General features: G+C 36.0%; 2 protein-coding genes across 7 annotated transcripts in view; one reads left to right on the plus strand and one right to left on the minus strand.

Moving 5' to 3' along the window:
• LOC107993362 (uncharacterized) overlaps positions 1-25,858 on the minus strand; it is a 132,930-nt gene that overhangs the window by 10,832 nt on the left and 96,240 nt on the right. The window lies entirely within an intron of this gene.
• Positions 763-21,294, plus strand: LOC107994326 (outer dynein arm-docking complex subunit 4-like). The gene is made up of 4 exons (XM_017051166.2): positions 763-1,003; positions 3,007-3,267; positions 3,760-4,361; positions 5,092-21,294. The coding sequence occupies exons 1-4, from the start codon at positions 816-818 to the stop codon at positions 6,345-6,347; spliced, it is 2,307 nt and encodes a 768-aa protein (XP_016906655.2). The 5' UTR covers positions 763-815; the 3' UTR covers positions 6,348-21,294.

Genomic DNA, 25,858 nt, shown 5'->3' on the forward strand with positions numbered 1-25,858 from the left:
CAAAGAAGCCAGGAGATGAGTTTCTAAGCGTGGAAACTTTGGGGGCCAAGGTCAGATTTTTGGCCATTTCTGAAACTCTCGAAGAGAGAAATAAATAAATAATTGTTGCCGTTGGATCTTAAAAGTCTCTAAGCTTTCCAAAGTTTCGGAGCGACGTTTTAACGTCCGAGCCAATTTTCCTCAACCCCTTAAGAGAGATAATCTTTCGACGGTGTTCTCGAGAATCTTCTCGAGCGAGCAAGTCGCAAGCGTGTAACGCCTTATCTTCTTTTTCAGGTTTCCACGTTGGGAAAGATGGGATTTTGATGGAGGCTGGATTTTCCACGCGAACCTCTGGAAAATTGCGCCGGCTAATAGGATAAGTTCCACTCTTCGTTGCCTGCGTTTCAACCCCCGTTAAATGGATAAATCGAATTCCTTCGTGAAAGTCCAATTGTGAAAATCAGATTTGTTCAAGTAGAAAATAAAATTTCTATGTAATTTGTGAATGTACAGTATGGTAGAAAATACAGTTGTATATATAATATATATACACACATATATACACATATATATATATATAAATTCATACTTCAATTATTTCATATTGTTTCGTTTCATGGACGCGTTGAAAAATTAATTAATAATTAAAGATCGGCAGAGAAGAGGTCGAGTTAGGTGGTAACGAGATCTAGCGTTATCTAAACGTTTCTAAAAATAATTTTTATACATAATAATTGGCAAACTTCAAAGCACGAGGGAGAGGAGGAGGGGGGATTAACGGCTCATTTCAACTTCGACCAGACGAACGTCAACATCACTCCTTTTAAATTTCGATGGCGGTCCTCACGAGCAGAAGCCTGAAAGACGATCTCGAGGACTTGAACGACACGAGGAAAGCGATCGAGAATGCGGAATGCCGTGCCCGCCTCGACCACAAGAGGACCGATTCCAAGCAAAGTTTGAAAAATAACCGGGAGTATGCGCAAGCTCTGCACCGTGAGGCGGATCAGCTGTACCGCAGGCAAGATTTCCTTTTTTTTTTCGGATCCGCGACTTTTTAAACAAAAATCGTGAAATCGACTCGAGATACCCGCCCAACGTCGCTTTTAAACGGCGGCCAATAATAATTAAAGTCGGAAAGTTGACGTTTCCAATCTTCGCCAGTCCACCTCCAATTTCACTTCGATTTCAGTTTCGCACGCGATCGCATATCAAACACCATCACTTAGATATAGTACAACTCGCCCAGTTCCGTGTAGACATTTATTTTCGACGTTTTGTAATTGTAATTTTATTTCATAGAGATATATACGGCCTGAAAAATTATATTAGTACGTGGAAAGAAAGAGAGGAACAATTACACGGAAGAAAATTCAGATCAGGTTATCTGAATTGAGTATATTCAATATAAGTCGATAACGAGGTGAATTTTTAGAGAGAGAGAGAGAGAGAAACGATTGTATATTTCCTTTCGTTAGGCTAAATCTAAACAGGAGCCTATTACTAAATCAGACCTTCGATATAATTAACGTCGAGGTAACGATTTATTTTTAACGATATGTAATCAAAGATTAAAACTTATTCCTTTGAATTCGATTTTCCCATGTATACAAAAATGAAATCTTTAATTTATAAGATTCAATTTAATCGAATTCTTTCTAATAATTAGATAAGTTAACGAATCTGGTCCAACGATTAATATTTACGTAATCGTCCAATCGTGGAATTTCTCGTATACAATTCTCGTATACGATAACGCGTATGTTAGGTACGATCGATATTTTTGTTACGTTCGATGGAGATGGATCTTTCACGGAGAGGGAGACCACGTGACCACGTTTAAACCACGGAGGTTGAGTAACTTTACCGGCTGGCTACGATTACGGAAGTTTATACTCTGTCATACGATCGGTAACCAGACACGGCTACCCATTTCCATTCGAATTATACGCGATGATGGAGCGCGTTTATAAACCGAAGATGCCTCTTGCGTTCTTCGTGAGTTCATGAATCATCCTCGAGCAACGCCCACTGTTTTGACGCGCGTCCGTTATTAATAACCGCGCGTATCTCTCTCACGTGAAATTATTATCCCTGTCTCCGTTAACGGAGAAACGAAACTCTCTGTACACAAAAGTGTATGCGTTCCAAAATACGATCTATCTAGACCTATTTTGAGATCATTTTAGGTTATCCTATGATTAGAAAATCATAGTGTGGAATCGAGATTATTTATTTCAAGTATTTTTCTCGTATAATCTCCGTGTTGTTCCACGTCTTCCAATTGGTGGCACGAGAAACGATCAACAGTGGTTCGAATAATGTATATTAAATGGACAAAATTCGTGTTCAATTTGTAATAATTTATTCAAGCATTTGTCGATTTCTTTTCTATTTTAGCTTACACGTTTCATTTTTCTATATACTTGTATTTTTTATTCCATTTATTAATTAAATGCAACGTTAATTTTGTTTATATACATTTACTTAACGGAGAAACGAAACTCTTTGTACACAAAGGTGTATGCGTTCCAAAATACGATCTATCTAGACCTATTTTGAGATCATTTTAGATTATCCTATGATTAGAAAATCATAGTGTGGAATCGAGATTATTTATTTCAAGTATTTTTCTCATACAATCTCCGTGTTGTTCCACGTCTTCCAATTGGTAGCAAATGTATATTAAATGGACAAAATTCATGTTCTATTTGTAATAATTTATTCAAGCATTTGTCGATTTCTTTTCTATTTTAACTTACACGTTTCATTTTTCTATATTCTTGTATTTTTTATTCCATTTATTAATTAAATTTCTATGTTACATATACATTTTTAAACGATAAATTACAATAAAAAGCAATATTGCTTCCTAAATAAAAGTTAAATCTCCGTACAAGCTGAAAATCGGAAAAGAATAATTTTGTCCAATTACACATCCTATCGTTCGAGCCACGTTGTTGCGCAATTAAATTCGCTTGAACGAATCGGTAGCCACTGTTAAATGCGTGTTCGAATTTGCAGCGGCGATTACGAGTCGGCGTTGGTGCTTTACCATAGAGCGGCCAACTTGTACCCGAAGGACAGTAGCCACGGTGTCGCCGCGAGGAGGACGGCGGCGACGATAAGCTCTTGCAACAATCCGTCGAAAGCCGTGAGGAAAGTTTCACCTCTGATCTCTGGAGAACAATTGACCGCAGCCCTGTGTCCAGAAACCGCCGCCATCATAGCGAACGAGAAGCTGAAGAAATCGCCGGAACCCGCGACGATCCCCGAAGTACTGAGGTACGTCGTTTCTCTTTCCCCATCAAATTTTCTAATTACAATCGATAATTTTATATTTCTAAGAGGCTAGTTGAGAAGAATAATACACGGATGGATCGTTTTTAATTAATTCAGCCAATAACCAATAACCAACCTAACCTAACATAACCTAATTTAACTCCTAATAACGGAGTATTCGTGTATTATTCACTCTGACGATTCTCCTAATTACGCCCCGTCACGTCTGTCCATTCTGTGAGAATATATTCTAGAGATATTCTGTGATTAAAGTATTCGAGCCGTCAGGCATCGTGGCTTATGAATTTAAAGCATCGACGCCGACGTGAATAGGGACGTGAAAAGCCCCGAGATTCAACGTGACGTATCGATGCGACCGACAACATACGAATCTAATTGCGCATTGTTCGAAATTTCCAACGTTACAATATCGAATCCTACGATACAATGTGATAGCGACAGAGGCGAATTTCCCTTTCCTGAATTGCGAAACAGCTACTTCGACAATCACAAAAGCTACTGGAAAACTCAACCGTCCCCCCGCGTGTCGAGCAATCAGCTGGCAAAATCGAAAATGGCGCACAAACAGATGAACAATCTCGCCGAGACGTCGTTGAAGAATCTCCAGGCGTCGTTCGACTCTGGGAAAATGTCGTCCGCGTTGAAGATCGCCCAGGATTTGCTGCTCGTTTCGGGAGGTTTCCATGACCCCACGCGTTACCAAATAGCGGCCTACCATTACCTGTCCCTGATCCACGTCGCTCTGGGAAGGCACGACCGCGCCGTGTGCAGCGTGGCCCGTTTGATCCGTTTGTCGAAGAGCACCGCGGACGTGAATCTGATATGCCGCTCGTTGGTCACGTTGGGCAAGGTGCATCTCAGCTTCGGCCACCTCGAGGCGGCCGCGAAGGCGTGGGAGCATCTGGCCAAGGATCTGAAGAAACCGATCCCGGTCGCTTGGATCAGGCACGAGATTGGAAGATGCTATTTGGAGACTGGCAAGTACGAGAGGGCGATGGAGATGGGGTTCAGGTGCGTGGACGCGGCCACGAAGGGTAATTCTAAGAAGTGGATGCTGAACGGAAGGTTGTTGATAGGTGAGGTTGTAATTATTTATTATTAGCAATGTTATTGGCGGGACGAGATGCTTGATTTGTTTCACAGTTGCAAAATTTAATAGTTGAAGTTAGGAATGAAAGTCACTTCGATAATTTCATTGCTCGAAATAATCGTAAAGGGAAATGGCCGAGGTTATATTCAAGTAACTTAATTCGAAATTTTTAACTCGGTTGACTTTTTCAACTCGTTGCCATTAAAAAAGGCGCGTTTTTGTTAAGATATACGTATAAGTATTGTATTCACTGGTGGAAATAAGTCTCGTATCTTCATTATTTTCCAACGTATCGATATGACGTAAAAATTATTTTTATTTCTCTATAATACGCGTAGACTAATCACGACTCTTATTGTTAATTTGATATTGTAAATATAATTTCGTAATAATAAACGATACAACAACGCCACCTCTACAACACGTAGAGGAATACGCGAATTACGCGAATCTGACTCGCGCAGAAGGGTTTACCTCGATTAATTCTTTCTCTAACTCTACCTATTGTTAAACGATAATCCCATTACATCCCTTTTTCTATCTATTCCTCTTCCAATCCAATTTCCGATCTCTTTATTCTTTTAATTTAATCTCCGCGCGAAATATAAACCGAACATAAAAACACCAAGCATTTTAGAAGTAGGGAAATTAAAATTGCCGAATATAAAATCCCAAAATTCCCACTTTTTCCTTTTCTTTTTCCCTCCCTGCCAAAGGTCAAAGCCTGGCCAAACTAGGAAGATTCGTGGAATCGTTGGAGGAGCTGCAGGTGGCCGCGAAGATCACGGAGGAGGAGGGCGACACGCCGATGATGTCGTACATCCGCGATCTCATCGACCAGGTGGCGCACGCCCTCCGCATGATCCCGTTCGAGAACGGGAGCTACGAGATCGTCGCTTCCGCGATCTCGCAGGACCAGGCGACGGCTAAGCAGAACGTGAACCTGTTCGTGAGCGAGCAAACGGTGATAACGACCGTCTTCTCCCAGAGGAAGATGATCACGGGTGGGCGAAGGGAGGACGAGTCTGGGAACGAGGGGAGGATAACGGTGGACGACTCGAGCAAGGAGGCGTCGACGTACGCCGATTTCCAGGAGGAGCAGGAGAAGGAGGAGGAAGGAGGCGGTGGCAACTCCACGTTCAGAGTGAAGAAATCATCGTCCTCGGATCGGAAGAAGAGAACAATTTCGCCCTCTAAATCCTCCTCCCTGTCCTCCTCCCCCTTTTACTCGCCGAAAATTAAGGAGGTGAGGGAGAAGAGGGTGATGAAGCCCAGGGAGAGAGGCCGGAAGAAGATCGAAGGGAACATGGGTGGGGGGAAGAGCAAGAACGACGAGGGCGAGCAGGGGGATGAGGACGAGGAGGAGGAGGAGGAGGAGGAAGAAGAGGAGGAAGAGGAAGAAGAGGAGGAAGAAGAGGAGGAAGAGGAAGAGGAGGAAGAAGAGGTGGAAGAGGAAGAGGAGGTGGAAGAGGAGGAGGAGGAGGAGGAATTGAAGAACGAGAGTAGCAAAACCTCGTTGAAAAGCGGCAACACAATGGGAACGTACGTGATAGAGGAAGGGGCAGCGTTGGAGAAAGCAGCGGAGGAGGTGAGCGACAACGAGGAGGAGGTGGTGGACGGTGTGGTAGCGAGGACGACGGGAGGAAGGCCGCCCATCAGATTGAGCGAGTTTGGCGATAAGATGGCGCAGAGAGGGGATATGCTGGACGCTTTGCGCGTAATCGAGGAGCTGGGCGAGAAGAACGAGGTGGAATTGTTGGAGATGCTCAAGGAGATGCTGTTCTCCACCGATAATGATAAAGGCCGGGATTTCGGCGACTCGGGGGGGGATGGATTCCGGAACCCGAGATCGGGGCAGGATAGGCAGAACACGAATACTCGTTCGATCGTGATCACGTTGCCTTCGAGCCCGCGCAAATGTCACGCCAATGGGGATTTTAACGATTGTGATATACCGTTGGAATTTGATTAATTGAAACGGTGCTCCATTGTGTGGCGACACGATCGGTTTACACACAATCGTGTTTTATATATATATATATATACATATATATATATATATATATATTTTTTTTTCTCGTGATCGTGTAAGATTTGTCTAGTCTTTATGTATTATTTCGATCCTTTTTTTCTTCTTTATTTATATTTTTTTTTTAATGTCATTATATACGTGGAAATCTTCTAGAGAATATATTGCACGAGATTTTTTTTTTTTTTCCACCTTCCACCTTTTTCGGGAGGCACGAGAAAACTTTGTGTTTGAATTGAAAATTGCGCAATGTAAATCAACGAGTGTTGAGCGTTGCTTTTTTTAATTATTATTATTATTATTATTGTATATCGGTTATAATTTTTCCCATTTTCAAATCGTACTAAGTTTTATAAGTATATATATATATATATATATTATATACATATTAATAAACTCAAGTCCGGTAACAATTTTTGGGCTTATCCAATCCGATTCTTCTTTTGACGAGAAGAATCAGTATTATCGTATTAATATCTCTCTACTTTTTCTCAACATCATTTATAAGATCAATCGGATCCTCTCTTGTTTTCGATCGAAAACGGGAGGATCGAATAACGATACGAAAATATGTTAAACGGAAAATCCTTCGACGAGATCATTCGAGATTCAATTTCTCGCCGCAGATAAACATCTGCAGACTATGGATATGGATGAATTTTCAACGCGTTTTAGACGAGATTGGAAATGTGCGTGGACAGGGTCGTCGTGCTCGTCGAGAATATAAAAGGAGGGAGAAAGGCACTTGTGCGTGCTACCTGTTGAGCTACGTATGTGTGTTCTCAGCAGGCCTCTTTTGTACGGTCATCAAGGCGGCGGGAATGGTGCTCTTCGTGTTTTTCAAGCCCAGGCGCCGTGAGAAAGGCAACCGGACCGACCACTTCAATCCTCGCTGTTTCACCCCTTTCACCTGGGTGCACAAGCCTCTTGGAATGTTTGCAGCTTCTCTTAAGGGATCTTGTTCTCTTATTTTAAACGTTATTTTAAAAGTAACGTGTTGCGTGGACTATAGAGAGTTGCCTCGTTTAATAGACAATTGGTAGACAATGGTGAAATTATCCAGGATTATTTTGTTTCTATTAGAATGCTGCAGTGGAGGAAACAATTAGAAAAGTTGAAATTTTAAATTTAGCATCTCCTTCTTTCGTGTGTATAGTGTAATACAAGATTATATATTTTTATTATGGTGTAATAGCTAGAAGAAAGAAATTGAATTTTTAATTTTCTAATGTTGTCTACGTATAGTCTTATGGATCTCTTCTTTAAATTAAAATTTTAACAGGATTCTCTCGATTCTTTCGCGTGTAATATAATATGGGATTATACATTTCTATTATGGTGTAATAGCTGCAAGAAAGAAATTGAATTTTTAATTTTCTATATATGATCTCTTCTTTAAGTTAAAATTTCAACAGAAATCTCTCGATTCTTTTATATATATAATATAATGTAGGATGATTTCTAATACTATTTCTAATACTATGGTTTAATAGCTACAAAAGAAAAGTTGGATTTTTAATTTTCCAATGTTGTCTATGTATAATCTGTTAGAGATTTCTTCTTTAAGCTAAAATTTTAATCCTATAGGATTTCTATTATGGCGTAATAGTTACGAAAGAAAAGTTGGACTTTTAATTTTCCAATACATTGTCTATAATTGGTCACAAAAATGTATGGTCACTTTATTATTGGATCTCTTCTTTTTAATTTCTCCATTCGTGTTATCTTTGAAAAAAAAAAGAAAATTTGAAATTTCCCTTTTTGATGCGTGACACGAGCACAATTGGAGAGAATCGAGTAGAACAGGATGTCACGCGTTTCATGAAATTTTTAACACTCGAGACTCGAGATCTCTCGCACTTCAAACGCGCCATTCGAATGCGAATCCATTGGAAAACGGCACGCGCCAGAAGTTGAACGATGCCATCGATAATTATTTTCCCTTTTCATCGTGTGAAAATTAATTTTCTCGCGGGGAATGTTAATTGACCGTGTCCAGTTTCGAATTCAATTTGAATTTCGTCAAAGCGCGAACGCGAATTAAAAATTTACATCAATCGTTTGTGCGACACGTTCATTTTCGACACGTGAAAAATACAGAAAAGCACAGGGATGACTCCACCGTGGATTTTTCCACTGTGAAATTTGATCAATTTGGCGAAAGACAACACTTTTGCGCAATTATCGCACGAAACCTGGAGCCTGAACTTTCTAGAAACGATATCTCATATATAACTCGTTAAATTTTTAAAAAATAACACATTTCTTGAAATGTATTATTCCTCGAGGATAAAATTACGAAGCTAATTATCGCCAATAATATATATTGGAGCGAATTTCGAACGGCTGAATATCAATAGAAAATCGATTGGACGATGAAACGATCATTCAACGAGAATTTTTCCTTTCTATAAATCATCAATTCTATCAACGATCATTTATCAGGTTTAATTCATTTAAAAAATAAAATTAACAACGTTCATTGTTATTGGAGAACTGACTAACTAAAAAAAAAAAAAAAAAAAGAAAAGAAAAAATGAGTGGACAACACGGATTCGAAAATTGATTTCACCTGTATGTATCGAATCACGCGCAATTTATTCCCCTTTGGGAATTGTTTGATACTAAATGACCAGTTTTTCCTTTTTTTTTTATTTGTATTTTTTTTTTTGTTACGAACGATTACGCTTGTAAAACAATAACCGTCCCATCCGTGGAGATAAATTTTACACGCGATTTTGAATCAAGCGGACGGTGGGGACAAAAGAGTTGAAAAAACTGGAAACTGCCAATACTCGAATTGTTATGAACAGGGAGTACATTTGGGATAGTATTTTTCATGCCCCCTCTTTTTTTCGATATAACCGAGTTCGAGTCCATTGTGCGCGAACAATGTAATCGCGCCTTCCCTCGTTTTTATCTCCCTCCCTCTTTTTTGCTTTTTTCTTTCCTCCTTTTTTTCTTCTTTATTTTCTTTATTTCGTCTTTCCAAGTGAAACATTGATTCAACCGATCCACAGTCACCGAGATAAAATGAATAATGCATTTTATTCTCGGCCTCTTTTCGAGCACAATGAAGTTTCGTTCGAAGGGAGACGAGAGCGTGACGATGTTGAGCAACGACGAGGTAATAAATACCGACGAGAGAGTCGACAATGGCCATTATATACGGTTGGAGAATTGAAAAAAAAAAAAAAAAACGTTCGATCTCTGAGAGCTGCTTAATTTTCACGGGAACAATGCTGAATTTAACACCTAGGTTTATTTCAATTAAAACATTAGAGGCGGATCAAAGCGCGATTCGAGCCAGGTTAATTAATATTCTTTTGTAATCTTTTTCCGGATCAGCGTTAATTAATCTCTCTCCTATAAAGGTTAGAAAACGTTTCGTTAAAAAGTTCCTTTATTTCGCTCGAACGTTTCAAAATTTTAAATTTTGGAATAGGAAGGAATGTATTATTTGTTCAAGCACAAACATTTCCAAATCAAATCAGGAAGAAACGAAAAGAATGCTTTAGAGAAGGTCGTGTAGACCCCGGGCCGGGGTTCACACGCCACGGGCTCCATTCTCATTAATACGTTGGATATCAGAAATGTTAAACTGACATTATCGAAACTTAAAATCTACGCAAAATGTTGACGCTTTCCCAATACTCGTTAAATTTATTACGATTTTAATCGTTATAATTCAGATCAATTTTATAAACGTTAAAAAATATTATATATGCAACTCGTTCCATCTCGCGAAATCGCGCAGAAAGCATTTTGAAATTCATCGAAATCGATGAAACTCTAGTTCGAAACTCTGGTTCCTGCCTTGGGAAAATTATAAGCCCCGCGTTTGCTGTTGTTCCGTTACACCGTGTATTTGTGTTCCATCCGATTTAACCGAGTACAACGAGTGCAACAGCTGACTTGCCCAACACATGCACCAGATGCTCTCGCTTCCTGCAGTTTTACATTTTCCTATTCGTCCGCGGGTCGAGGATAACGTTACGGGAAATCGATAAAGCGGGGGCTTTGCAGTCGAGGATGCAGATATCGCCGGGAGCCAACGGCGAAGAAGAAGCCGTAGTTACGATCCGCAAAAAGCGTAACTACGTATATCTGGATCTGTGAGTACATCGATAAGAAGCGTGAACTTTTTGACGAAGATCGATGGATTGAAATAATAATAATAAAAATAATAGAAATAATTTTTGCAATGTTTTATTATTAAAATTGGCAGAATTTATTTTTGATAGATCGATGGAATTGAAATAATATAATATATGTTGAAGAATATTCTAAAATATTTGGCAGAATTTATGAAAAAAAATTTTGTATTTTGATATATTGTATTATATTTTTAAATATTTTTAGCATTTCTTTTTGATTTCTTTTTGGTTTAGTCTCTTTGTATTTTTATTTTATTCGTATTTCCTAATGGAAACATGAAATATGGATTTGAATATCTAATCTAGAGTTACGTATGTTCGTATGAATATCATAATAACATGCACATATAATGAATATATTGTATTATTCTTTCCTTCTTTTAATATTTTAAATCGTTATGGACACGTGTCATTTTTTTTTTTTTTTTTTTGCTTTTAAAGTTAATTCATTTTATCATTTTATTTTATCATTATTAACATTATTGTTCAAATTTCGATGCTCTAGAATTTTTTTATCTTAAGAAATTAATATAAGAAGCAGATTGAAAATTAGATTGAAAAAAACGAAAAGAAAAAGATTAGAAAAACAAAGAAAGAAACAAATCTGAAAATACATATTATTTAGATAATTTCGTGAATGGAACTTCGTTTAAAAAAATATTATTACCCCGGTTATCGAATTTTCGCAAATTCTGAATGAAAAATACTTACGCGAAGCATATATAAAAACCCATTATGTTTCCACGATTCTCTTTATGCGGAATAACGTTTGAAATAAACTTTCGAGTATTTCAATTCACGGTTATAACTTTCCACGTACATTATTCCCTTTTCCTCTTTATTATATTTTTTTCATTTTTTCATATAACAACCGATGAGAGTCGAAAATTAAAAAAAAAAGAAATAAAAAATCATAGAGCGTGATTCCCAGAATGGAAACAGTGTCGAAAAGTAACTCTATCGTAAAATTAGATGAACCGTGGGTTTTTGAAAATTTGATGGCGCCACGGGAGTCACCGGAAGTCTCGTCACGTAACATAATTACGAAATTCGGGTCGAGGATGAATTTCGTTGGAATATTTATGATGCGCCATGATTCGGGTAATCAGATACGGAAAACTTTGTCGGTAATTTACCATGTGAACTGTTTCAGCAAAGTCCTCTGACCAAATAATGAGCGAATAATTTTCCCGTGGGAAAATTTCGCTATCAGAAGATAAAAAAATCGGCACAAAAAAGGGGAACTTCATTTGTGCGAACAGAGAACAAACAATATAACTTAACGATCTAATCTAACCTTATAACTTTGATATGTAATTGAACCTAACCTATAATTTATATACGTATATATATTTAACGAATATTTAGATAGTTCATAAATAATAAAAGCCTACTTTATTCCTCTATTAATTATAATTTTTCCTTCGAATAAAAAATATATAATGTATAATAGTAAAAGTAAAATAATAAAAATTCGTGTTAATACGAAAATATTTCACGAAATATTTTATCTAAAATGTATCATGAGATTGTTAATGATCAATTGTTATACGTTTAGAAATTTTCTCGAGAGAATTTATTTGTATTACGAGATTCGAAAGAGTTGATCAAAGAAATGAAGGTTTATTCGTGACCGAGCAACAATAAAGTTTCGAATTAGATTCGTGCAAGCAAGTATACGACTCGCAGGAGATCCACGCCATCTTACCCCGTTACTTTCAAATAATCTTTTCCAGGCTTCACGAGACGATCAAGAAGATTTTCTTGCTGCGGTAGAGAATGGAAAACAATCGATGAAAATTGTAGAATATGGAAGAGGATAAGCGAATAGTCTCTCGGCTATTTCTTTTTGTATTGACTTTAGAAATCGATTCGATTTTAGTATCGAGAAAAGTAATTTAGAAATTATACGAAAATTTCTAAATACGAGAGTATATATTATTTTTTTAGAAAAAATTCTTGAAATTTAAAAAAAAAACACTTAAAATAAATTGATAAAAAATTTTAAATATATCACACGTATTATCTCTTGATTTACATTTCACATTTAATCTACCTCATTAGCAATGCAATGATCATTTGTTACGTTAAAAAACGTAATATATCGTACACGTGTAAATCATAACGAGATATAGATTTCTTATTTTTTTTTTTCTCTACGATTTATATCGAAAGCTCTACATCTCTCGAATATGAAAGAACACGAGGAGCAAACGTTTCGAAAGCTCTTTCTCCAGTTCTTCAAAACGATTTTCGTAGTCGATCTTTCGCCTCGATATCCACGTTTCAAGCACTCTCCTTCTCTCTCCCCGCGTCCAGCTTCTCCTCGACGTGACGTTGGCCCATGCGACCTTTTCAATCCTTTCAACCAGCAGAAAAAGCGTCTCGTTACGGCTTGCAGCCGTAGAAAGCCAAGACAGAACAAGAAATACGCCTTCGTTCACTTTGCAGGTATTACTGTCCCCTTATTTATACGTCGTGTATAAGATGCCTCGAGCTTTCTTTCTCCTCCTCTGGCTCGAGAATCGATGGCCAGAAAAACGACGCAGAAAAGACGTTGTTCCAACGTTGCAAATGCTTTAACATCGACCCTGTTTCTCGAGTTATGAACGAGGGGCAACAAGTTGGCGAAACGTTACTCTTAAAGGCCTTTTAGGAATTTCTGAAAAGATAGGTGTTTTATTTGAGAAGAATAGGTCAGAACATAGATGGAAACAAGAGAAGAAAGATACGCCGACATCGAGGAAGAAAAGGATTTCTTGGAATTTTTCATCTTTTCCAAAAATGATTCCCTATACTGTGTCTTATAATTTTTATTAATTGAACTTTTTATCCATCTGTTCCTTATCCATTGATATCTCATTATACATTTTAGATAAAATATTTTCTCAAATATTTTCGTATTTTATTATTTTTTAATCGAAATTATAATTGATAGAGAAGTAAAAGCTTTTATTACACGAACTACCTAAATATTTGTTAAATATATTATAGGTTAGGTTAAATTATTTGTTGAACAGGATGAGTTATTAGATTAAAAATCCTTTCATATTAATATAAACTTTTATTATTTTAATTATCCATTATTTATTTGAATTTATTCTTGATTGTACTTTAACTTGTAATATTTTGAATTAAGAAGAATCATTTTTCTCGTCGAGTTTATTTATTTCGAAAACATGCGGAACATGTTATTTATTTACTGAATTTATCGACGTTTCAAACATACTTGTAAACATTTCGAGAAAGAGAAAAATTCGTGCCGAGTTTATACCCTGAATCCTCAATTAATTCGCAATTACTAATGGCGGTTCCTCTCCAACTTGGAACTCGACGTAGATTCAGATTAACCCAAAGTGAACTCTGTACAGCTTGATTTAGCTTTAGTGTCAAGCATCGATTCATCCATTCAAGACGAGCTTCACACATGTATATCTCTCGAATTACCCGCGAATAATTATTCTTAACAAAATCATCCCGTCAATGCTCGACATTTCGCCCTAAACTTTACCTCTGCGAGAATTAAACCCCTTTGATTCGACTCTCGAATCTAATTTCGAAGGAAAAAAAACTTGATTTCGGAGGGGGGAGGAGAAAGAGAACACGAGAATAACCGATCTTTATCGATTTTTACTCGTCCACGAGCCCGATAAACATCGTTAACATAGTAGTCGAACAGCTAATTAACTTTGGACGCCGCTTTGTTCGTTGTTACGAGGCTCGAGAGGCGAACTACAGTGTAAATTGCATTGCCAATTAATATGCCGAACACACAGTGGAAAACCGATTTAAAAACCGATACATCCCGATCGTTCGCGCTTCCATCCCCAGATGGAGACACGCTCCCATCCGCCATATCTTATTTACCTTTCTTTTTATATTTGCAGGAATAGTGATGGGAGAGGGGAAATGTCAGAGGTGAGAGAGGTGACGGAAGGTGAAAGGTGATCTTCGTGTCTTTGAGGATGATTTCTTTCTTTTTTTTTTCTCGCTTTGAAAGAGCGATGGTCGAGATAGCTTTCGAGAGAAGATCAGGGTCGGAAATTGTAAATTAATTGGAACGTGGTTTTAACATTTTTCGTCTTCATTTCGTTATTTAGTTTAAATGGAATATTTAAAAGAACGTGTTCACTTTGTTATTACGAAGAAAACAAGATTTAGCGTAATTTAGAAATTCTTTTATATTATTTTCCGTTTTTTTTTTTCGAAAAAATCGCAACCTTAACTTGCAAAGAAAATCGCTCGTATTTTTAAATCAAAAAAGCCTTTGTCAAATTGTTGCTTCATATTGACGCGTGCCATTTTGTTATTACGAAGAAAACAAAATTTAGCGTAATTTAGAAATTCTTTTACATTATTTTCCGTTTTTTTTTCGAAAAAATCGCAAAGAAAATCGCTCGTATCTTTTTTTTAAATCAACAACAACGAAGTCGTTTCCATCGAGTTCCTCAAAAAGCGTTTGTCAAATTGTTCTGGGAAAGGAGGAAGGAACAAAAGGTACGAAGTGAATGAAAATCTCTTATTGTTATTCCTTCGTCTTCAGTCTTCAGGCACAGTTGTTTTCGTGTTCGCGCGGAACATAAAGGCGGAGTCGCATTGTCCGCGAGAAATCGCGGCAACGTGGCGAAAATAAATATTTGCGAAAACAATGGAGCATCGAGTATAGGCACAGAGAAACAGACAGGCGAGCACCATCCAGCTCGATAGAATCGCTCGAAAATTCCATCAAAAGTCCATTCAATCCAACATTCGAGCAATCGTTCGACCGATGACAGTTTCTGTTTTTTTTTTTTCCCCCCTTTCTTTTTCCACTTTTCCAGCACTTCTCCATGTGTTGTCACTCGTTCGTTCGATTCAGGTGTCGTTCACTTTCGATCCACTCTCCGTTCCATCTCTCTGAACAGGAGAGGACAAGGACGAGTTTCCGTTTAATTGATCCCGTATGATCGTTTATTTTTGCAAGATGGAACGAAATTCGTTTCATCCTTGCTTTCCTCCATGATGAAATGTGTATCTTCTGCGAATCTTATTCTTGCAATATTAATTTTCTTGAATATTCTCAAATTCGTCGTATTTTTGTATTTTATTTCTGTTTTGGAAGCTATAATTACTGTCTCATCGTTTGACAACGTGGATGACAAATGTTCTGGAGAATAATAATAAAATTAATGGTAGAGGGATTCTTTTGGAAGAGAAGATTCTTTTAAGAGAAAAAAATTGAAGGAAATGCGATTCTTTTGACTAGACATTCAGTCAAGTTCATTTCAATGAAAGCCATCATTCGATACTTAGCAACATCGACGGTAATTATTTTCAAAGAACGATGAAAATCTAGTAATAGAAGGGTGGAAACAGTCGACTTGACGATAATTATCCTTGAAAACACTGGCAAAAGCCAGTGATAGAGGAATGGAAAATTCTTTGATTACATATTCGGCCAAGTTCATTCTATCTTTTCTCTTATTGAAGCCATCACTCACTTAGCAACATCAATTACAATCATTTTTGAAAACAATGATGAGAAAATCCAGAAAAAAGATTAAATACTTGATCTTTTCCTTTCTTAAAGTCATCATTCATTTAGCAATATTATTCTTGAAAATATTGACAAAATATACTCTTAGAGAGATGATTTCTTTGAAAAGATCAAAGAAAAGAAAACTGAAGAAAATATAGTTCTTTGATTAGGTAGTCAATCATCTTATCTTTTCTCTTATTATTAAACCCATTATCCACTACATCACTAATAAAAAAAGATTAAATACTTGATTTTTTTTTTCTCTTAAAGCCATCACTCATTGATTATTTTATTGAAAAGATTATCTAATACGTAGTTATCTTTTCTCTTATTGAAGCCATCACTTACCAATATCAATGACAATCATTTTTGAAAACGATGATGAGAAACTCCAGTAAAAAGAATAAAAAGATTACTTGATCTGTCTTTTCCTCCCTTAAAGCCATCACTCATTGATTATTTATCAATCGTTCCAGAAAACAAAATTTACTTTCTCAGAGAGATGAAATGATTTCATTACGATTATTGAAGAGAATACAGTTATCTTTTCTCTTATTGAAGCCATCACTTACCAATATCAATGACAATCATTTTTGAAAACGATGATGAGAAACTCCAGTAAAAAGAATAAAAAGATTACTTGATCTGTCTTTTCCTCCCTTAAAGCCATCACTCATTGATTATTTATCAATCGTTCCAGAAAACAAAATTTACTTTCTCAGAGAGATGAAATGATTTCATTACGATTATTGAAGAGAATACAGTTATCTTTTCTCTTATCGAATCACTCAACATCGTCGATAATCGTCCTCGAAAGAAAGGTGACAATCTAATGCCAGTGGGATGAAACGAGTTTAAGGTTCTTTCGAAGGGTTGAGAAGGAAGTGAAGTTGTAGGAAATACGGTTCACCTGGTTGGAGGAATCTCGTTATTTCTCGTCCTTGCCGCGAGCATTCCTCTTTGAGACGGAAAAAGGGGGCGGCGAATAGAAGGGGGTGATTTGGTATCTGGCCGAATTATAACAAGTAAGTCGTAGCCATCTTTTGGAAAACGAGGCTACCTAACCAACCGAGGATGGAATTCCTTTTCGAGGCAATCCGTGAGGCAATTTCGATAGATTTTCTAAATAATTCATCGAAATATATTAAAACGAGAATCTTTTCTTTTCGCCCTTACCTACTTAAACGAACCATCCATCCTATAAGAATTATTAACATGATAATTTTGAATAAATTAATAATAAATATTCGTGTGATTTTACAAGATCGATTCCAGTTCTAAAATCTTCCAAAAACCTGCCCCTGTGAGTAGGCAATCGACGATACTCCGAAGGAACCAAATGAGACAGATTTTAAAATAAAAAGAAGCTTCGCTGATCGAAAATACCACGATTCAAAAATATCCAATAATAATCCTCCATTACACCTTTAACATTTGAATTCACAGCGTTACACGTGTCAATCATAAATATCACACGTGATATCTCGTGCAAATGCAACTTTCCTCGTCGGTGAACTTGTCGTTGAATTTTACGATGGGATTAAAGCGTTGTCATTGGCGAGGCGGATACGGAATAATCGAGAGCGGGCGTGAAAGCCATTTCGAGGAGGGATCTCGGTATTAATCGGTCCTGTGTTTCGCGTTAATACGCCACGAGGTCGCGTGTGTCTCTTTCCTGTGTCGTCGCGATGAGGAGAGAGAGAAAAAAGAAGGATAAAAAGATAAACGAGGTGGAGAGAACTTGGCTCGAGGACGATAAAAAGAACGAAAAAAAAAAGAGAAAAAAACGGAAAGAGGATTATTTATTAAAGAGCAACCTCGTCTGGAGGGATTTTTTTCGGGGGGAGGAAGGGCGTATCTTTTAATAAAGCGCAGTCTGTCATACTTGAGAGTGGCACACGATCGGGATGATGGTATAAAAAAAGAAAGAAAAAAAAAAATTCGAAGAAAAATAAGGAAAATAAAATTCAAGGTGGATGGTTGTATGATGTGTGAAAAAATTTCGATTGATATTTCGATTCTGACCTTTTCGGAAATATAATGTATAAATAAATATAAAAATCGAAGGAAAAGAGGTTGCTCGGATGAAATTTTCCACATTGGACAAGGATGTTCCAATTTGTGAACTTTTTTTTTTTTCTAAGCAAGCATGAAAGGAAATGAGCTCGTTGCGAATGGAATATCGATATTTTCGATCGATCGTATTTCGATTCGATTCACAATATGAATATATAAAGAAAGGATGCATGTATATACTTGACTCGAAAAGAATCTTTCGACTTGATCCCTTGAAAATTTTTCATAAAATAAATAAATATTTAACTGGAACGGATCACGATTAAAATTATTCCACGGATGAAATTTCTAACCTTTTCGGAATCCATTTTTTCTCCCCAAGTAAATATAATATATATATATATATATAGAGCATCGTACATAAAAATTATCCGATATTTCGATTTCACGTTTACTTTTCACATTTATGAAATTTATTTCTAAATTTCTTTGCGCTCATAACTCTCTCTCTCTCTCTTCTTTACGGGCGAAATAACCGTGAAAGAAAAGGAGCGAGCGAGCCGGGTTACGTTTCGTCGAGCGATTATTAAAACACGCCCACGCATTATCAAGGACCACATTGTGGCGCGGGTTTAACTTTCACGGAAGCGTGATTAACGTCGTAATTAAATGAATACTTAACCGAGTATCCCGCCTTGAAATTTAAGGTCACGTCGAGGAGGGGGAAAGAGAGAGGAGGGTCGCCACCTGAATAATGAAAAATTCACTGTTGGAAACTGTTGTTTTCTCGAGTCTCTCTCCCTCTCTCTGTCGTCCAGTCTCGAGTCGGATTAACAAGAGTGAACCGAGATGTTGCGCGAGTACAACAAGTTTCTAGAAATTATATTATAATACGGATGAATTTTATGGTGTAATTAATGGAAGAGGACGATAGCGTGGAATACAATTTGTCGAGGGGAGGGGAGGGAGAAGGAGTTCGTGGAATATCGTGCACGTGTTTGAAATATCAGACGTTTATTGGAATATTGCGAGTATCTGAGCACATCGTGATATTTGAATCGTGATGTTTGTATTATTACCGTTGAGGGCGTTCTCGAATTATGTACGCTCCCTGAATGAATCAGTTTCGACTTGAACGATCCTGAATCACGTTCAAATGATGGGTGAACCCACGGTGTGGTTCGAGCGAAGATGGGGAGAGGAGGGGTAAAATTATTTTCTTCTTTTTCGAATTTCGAGATCTCACACGGAGATTTAATTTTAAAACGATATGTTGTTTTTTAAATACGATTTATTTGTTTCGTTAAAAATGTATGTAGATACGAGTAAATATATGAAGAGATTTAATGTTTGATAATAATAATCAGTATATAGAAGATATATAAATGTAAAAAGAAATAAATACTTGTGATTTAAATCTAAAATTCGTCGAGAATTTTAAAGAAACGTTAAAAGACATTAAAAGATGTCGGGGAAAAAGATGCTAAGTGACAAAGGAAGAAGCTATGAATTACAATTAGATAGATATTAGCTTAAATGGATATGGATATAAGCTGAGAAAATGAAAAGAGAAATTGTAAGAAGACATACTCAAAGATCGAAAGAAATATAAAAAATAGCTAAAGTTAGGAATATTATTATTCCTTATTTCTCCAAAAAATAATAAATAAACAACAATAGAAATGCATATATCACAATATACAGGATAGTTTAAAATTAATCCATAAATATCAATGGCTAGATTAAAGAATCCTCCTGGATGTGAGCGTTAAAATTAATTTTAATACAGTTTTGCAAAATTTTGAATCAAATATGGTAGTAAAAAAAAGTAGAAAGTTTCTACTTTTCATACATTCAATTTTTATCGCATGGAACGTGTAAAAAAATTATTAACAAATCATCACATTTGTGAATTTCTAACATTAGAAGTAATTGCATAACTTTAACCTTAATTTACCAAAAAAGAAAAACAAAAAAACTTATAATTTATAACGATTCAAATTAAAATATGCGTTTCGATACGAATGCTTCTTAATGAATTTACAGAATATTTCTCAACATTAAAATATGACCGATCGATTGTCTGCCTATAATATTTTGTTTAACCTGTAAACGTTCAAAAAGAGGATTCAAAATTTCAACGTTTAAGAATTTTTACATTACCTCTAGAGATAACTATTTTTTTACAAATTTTAAAATTTGAATTTTATCCAATCATTATTCGAACCACTGTGCGACATTAAGTAAATGCCCTCGATTAGTGAGTTCGCTCGAGAGAAACGACATTGCATTCGATCGCAGCGTCCCTGATTTTTCTCTTTTTGGAAAATTAATCAAGTTTCTTTATCGAACTTGTACAACTCGATGGAAGGGATGTCTGGGTAAGAAGAAATGGCCAGAAATTGTTTTCGAATTACCCTTCGATCCGTTATTAAGAGAAAGGAAGAGATCTTTGTAAAACTTTCTTAAAAACTTAAAAATAATATTTTGAACCAATTCTTTCTTTCCAAGACCAAGTGGAAACCAATTTATCTGGAAATGATAATAGATATCTTGGAAAAATATATGAAAATCATACTCATTTTTCAGATATAATTTCAAGTTTTTAAAATTTTCTATATACATCTAGATAAAATGTTAGAATGTCTGAATTTCGATTATTTGGATATCGAAAATCAAAAATATATATATTGTTTTATCTATATAAGAATACAAAAGATTTAATTTAACCTCGACGATGATTTTTGAACAAAATTTGTTAGAAAGCCTAGGTTAGGGCACGTTTGTTGAAGGAAAAACGGGGTTCACCCAGGAGGAACTTTTTCGCAATTTAAATTTCGAGCTCGCGAGCTCGTTAACTCTTCTGCAATTAAAAAAAAGAAAGAAAAAAAAAAAAAAAGAATATACCATCGAGAAACTCGCGTTCAACTTTAAAGAACGACCTTTTCGCATTCGTGAATTTCTCTTCTCTCATCCCTTCTTTCGTTTCAATTTGCTCGAATTTCAATTTCGAAAAGGAATTAGAAATCGCGCAATTTAAACAAGAAACCGCCGATTCTTTTTTCGTCATCGCGAGCACGTTCCAACTTGTTTCAACGAGGGAAGAAGAATTGGAAGAAGATTCGAGGAAGTGGAACGTGGAACAAGAATCCATTTTCATCGGTAACAAGGCGATCTGTTTATAGAAATTAAGACATGTTTTCTCTTCCTTCGATGGAGAATAGTTTACATTATCCTTGCCACCAATTTCTATTTAGAGATATCATGGATATATTGTGAAATTATCACTCTTATCGAGGGACGAAAATTTGGAAAATTTGGAAAATCTAACCTCCTCTCTGCAAATAAAATTCTTCTTAATAATATTTTTAACTGTACAATTATAATATTATTATAATTATATCAAGTACAATCATAAAAACTAATCAAACTCAACTAACCCTATAAAAGAAATTGAATTAAAAGGAGAGAAGGAAAGTCGAGGAAAAGTGTTACTCCACGATAACCTGCAGCAAAAAAAAAAAAAAAAAAAGAAGGAAGAGAAACGAGAGGATTAGTAGTTTCAAAGATCACGAATAACACGATTAATTAATTTGCTCTCTTGTACTCTCTTGTTCTTGGAGATCACTGTCCCCGGAAGTTGTTCGTGGGGGAGAGAGACGCGGAGCAGCAATTCCCTCCGGAAGAGCGGAGAAAGTGGGAAAAACGTAGTAAAATAAAGTAGCCGGCGACGACACGGTTCGAGATCGACCACCCCCGCAAGAGGGAAGAGTTTAGATTGAAAAGAATTTAATTCAATTCGAGCCCTCCTCGGTTTCGTACTTCCGTCCCCCCGCCCTTTTCATTTCTCGACATTAAACTTTCAAAAGGGTGGGTATCGATCGAACCGCTTTCAGGAGGATCGGCGCCATCTCGATCATAATAATAAGATCGGAAATATCGAATGGCGTTTTCGTTTCACGTTTGGAATCCATGGTGTTCGAAATCGCGCGAGAACGTTTTATAATTTATAATTATGAGTGGAACAATTTTCGAGCGGGGTAAGTTAGTGAATTCTTTTAGTGAAGGTAACGCGAAGTTGATTAGGCGAATTGGTGTTTTGGATTGAAGCTTTTTGAGGGAGGGACGGTATTACTTGATTAGAAATAGAGTAGGATTTAATTTTTTGGTTATAATTAAATTTGTGTATTATAAATATGGGAATTGTTTGGGATGATATATAAAGTTGATTAGTAATAATATTTTGATGTGATTTTTTGGTGCGAGAAGTGATAACGTGAAGTTGATCAGGAATAGTATTTTGAATAGAATTTTTTGGTGTGAGGAATGGTAATTGAAATTGTTTTGGAAGTGATAATGTAAAGTTCATTAGCAAAAGTATATTTGGATAGAATTTTTATATAAGGAATAATAATTGAAATTGTATATTAAAAATGATTATGCAAGTTCATTAATTATATTTGGATGCAGAATTGTTTGGTGAGATATGGAAATTGAAATTGTGTATTGGAAGTCATAATGGAAAGTTCATTAGTAACAGAATAGAATTGTTTGGTTGTTTGGTAATTGAAATTGTGTATGTGAAGTGATAATGATAAGTTCATTATAAAAGTATATTTGGATAGAATTTTTATATAAGGAATAATAATTGAAATTGTGTATTGGAAGTGATAATGTAAAGTTCATTAATAACAATATATTTGAAGAGAATTGTTTGGTATGAGAAATGTTAATTCAAATTGTATATTAGAAGTGATAATATAAAGTTCATTAATAACAGTATATTTGGATAGAATTGTTTGGTGTGAGATATGGAAATTGAAATTGTGTATTGGAAGTGATAATGGAAAGTTCATTAGTAACAGTATATTTGAATAGAATTGTTTGGTTGAGATGTGGTAATTGAAATTGTGCATTGGAAGTGATAATATAAAGTTCATTAGCAAAAGTATATTTGGATGGAATTTTTTATGTAAAGAATAGTAATTGAAACTAGAAGTGATAATGTAAAATTTATTAGTAACAGTATATTTGGATAGAATTTAGTGTGAGGTATGGAAATTGAAATTGTGTATTGATAACATACGATTTTGAATTAAATTTTTTGATGTAACGAGTGATAATGTGAAATTGATTAGCAATAATATTTTGGATGGAATTTTTTGTGTAAGGAATAGTAATTGAAATTGTGTATGTGAAATAATAAGTCCATCGGCAAAACTATATTTGGATAGAATTGTTTGAATTATAAAGAATGATAATTGAAATTATGTATTGAAGATGATAATGTAAAGTTCATTAGCGATATAAAATATATTTTAAATAGAATTTTTTGACGTGAGGAGTGATAATGTGATTTAATTGATTAGTAATAGTACTTTGGATTGAACCTTTTTGAATTTTCAATTACATTTGTTATAAAAGAGACGATAAATTAATAAATACACGATCCTAACTTTCTCTAATGCATTATTATTATTATTATTATTATTGAAAAAAAGGAAACGATATATAACAGGAAGGATATAATGGATACAAGTTCGTATAATAAATACAAGAACACGCGTACATACCTCCCTTATTACTACCTACTCTTATATCTCTCCGCTGTTTACTTGTTTCATCCTACCTATCCCATATTACTTGTTTGATCACGTTCTACTTTTTAATGAGCCTTGCTCGTTATACTACCAGTAGTATAACTCTGTTATACCGCTCGTTCGACCAACTATATCGTAACTGAACACACAACTGTGTATTAAAAATATAACAAAGCATACAATACACCGATCACGTATCCTCGAGTTACTTTCGACTATACGTGATTCATAATGATTTTAATCCCTCGAAATAATCCCTCTCCCTTCTTCCTCTCTCGTCTCCAAGTCTCGCGTACGTAACTATGCACAAAACACAATATTATAAAAGTAAAACAATCTTAACAAACGTGAAGCGTTCGTCAAGCGATCCAAGGGAAGATCAATTTTATTTTCCATTTTTCAAAATACGAGAGAGAGAGAGAGAAAGAGAGAAATGCTTCGAAAATCTATATATTCTTATTACCAATCTCCCCTCTTAATATTCTTATGGAAATCTTTCGGAAGGAAGAGTTCGAGTAAAGTTTCAATCCAATATCGAACCCTGTCGCTTCATCTTGCAACGCGGGCGTGACGTGGTTGCAACCCCCTCCTCCTTCCCTTTCAAACGAAGCCGAAACGCGAAACGTTCGTTGAAAGCGAGCCTCGCGCAGAGAAACTCGATAAGCGAATTTTTCTTTCCCTTTTTCCCCTCCCTCTTTCCTCTTCCTTCTTCCAAACTTCGCATCCGCGATAAGGGGACAAGCCTCAGAGGTTTGAAAAACTTGGGTTGGTATTTTTCGAAATGAATGATCGACATTTGCGTGTCAGAGTATTCGGAGGGATGATTTTTTTTAATCGATTATCCGATTCCGGGACAGGAAGGGTGGAAAGGGAGGGTAGTGTAATGATATTTCCATCGACAGGTTGACAAAGGAAGATTAACGAGTCCCCCGGTTTCTGGAGCAAAAGAAGAAAAAAGGAGAAAGGAAAATATTTTCCGGGAACTTTATCTCGATTCGAGGTTTTGCATTTATTTTTTATTTCGATAAAACCCTGAATGAAAAATTGAAACGAAACTCGAATTGAAAAATTTAGCGAATGGAAAAATTATCTTTGTTTAGATTTCGAGGAGGGATAAAGAGAAAATCATTGAAGATTAAATGAGTAAGAATTTGCAACAGCAAATTTTCGAAAATTCAAATCGAAAAGAAAATTGAATAATCAAATTTGCAGGGAAAGGAAGAGAAACATCCGTGCGCCAATCTTAATAAACGATCGTATCCATACCGATAGAGGTATCCAGACATCTATAATTTCAGAAATATTAAGGTCTCCTGTACTCGTGAATCCGTCGTTGATTTATTCATTTCGTTTCTTCCTTCCCTTCCTTCCACCCTTCCGTTTATCTCAAATCGAACGCAACGTATTCGATTGATAAATCGCCGTGAATTTACCTCGAACGATTTCACCCGAAACAATGTTAACAATGTCCTGGATTTCACCGTTTTGCAAACGAAACATCCGCTTTCGATTCCATCGAAACGGTGATTCGATCGATGTAAAACACGCCATCGGACAAATTCGTTTATTCCGGCGAACTTGCCCCCCCTCTCTCCCTTCTCCAATTTCATCGTATCGCGGCGATGTGTGGTATTTGAAGCGAAGAGAGAAAGAGAGAGAGAGTGGCAGACAAAATTGACAAACGAAACGAGCAAATGGAACGTGACCGTTATGATTTACGAAAATAAAAATAAAAAAAGAAGAAAAAGGAAGAGGAGAAGAGACGTTGAAATGGAAACGAAATGGAGATGAATCGACAGGGGAAGAGAGGGGACGATGCTCGTAATAAAAGTGGAATCAACGACGATCGTGATCGATGTGTAAAATTTAACGGTTTGAGTCGAGGATGAAGTCGCTTCGATGATTCATCATTCTGTAATTTTAACTGTAAATAAATATTATTCGAGCATTTTAAATAAAATTATGTAAAATAATTTCACTCGAAATTTTTAACTGGTTAATATTTCAAGTGATTATTCAAGGTCCAATTATGGATCAGACGCGTAATAAAAGACGTTAAATAGAGATAATCCGAACAGCAACGGGAGACGGGCAAAAATTTTAACAATTTAAGAATAAAATTGGTTGCATTTTAATAAATGATTACCGAAGTAACTCTGTTCG

This window comes from Apis cerana, linkage group LG5, assembly GCF_029169275.1.
Source record: "Apis cerana isolate GH-2021 linkage group LG5, AcerK_1.0, whole genome shotgun sequence".
Classification (NCBI taxonomy): domain Eukaryota; kingdom Metazoa; phylum Arthropoda; class Insecta; order Hymenoptera; family Apidae; genus Apis; species Apis cerana.

Excerpts from the sequence above, each read along its gene's own strand:
- LOC107994326 (XM_017051166.2), top strand. The coding sequence starts at position 816 with ATGGCGGTCCTCACGAGCAGAAGCCTGAAAGACGATCTCGAGGACTTG. Across the intron at positions 1,004-3,006 it reads GCGGATCAGCTGTACCGCAG|CGGCGATTACGAGTCGGCGT; the intron begins GCAAGATTTCCT and ends TCGAATTTGCAG. Across the intron at positions 4,362-5,091 it reads GAACGGAAGGTTGTTGATAG|GTCAAAGCCTGGCCAAACTA; the intron begins GTGAGGTTGTAA and ends TCCCTGCCAAAG.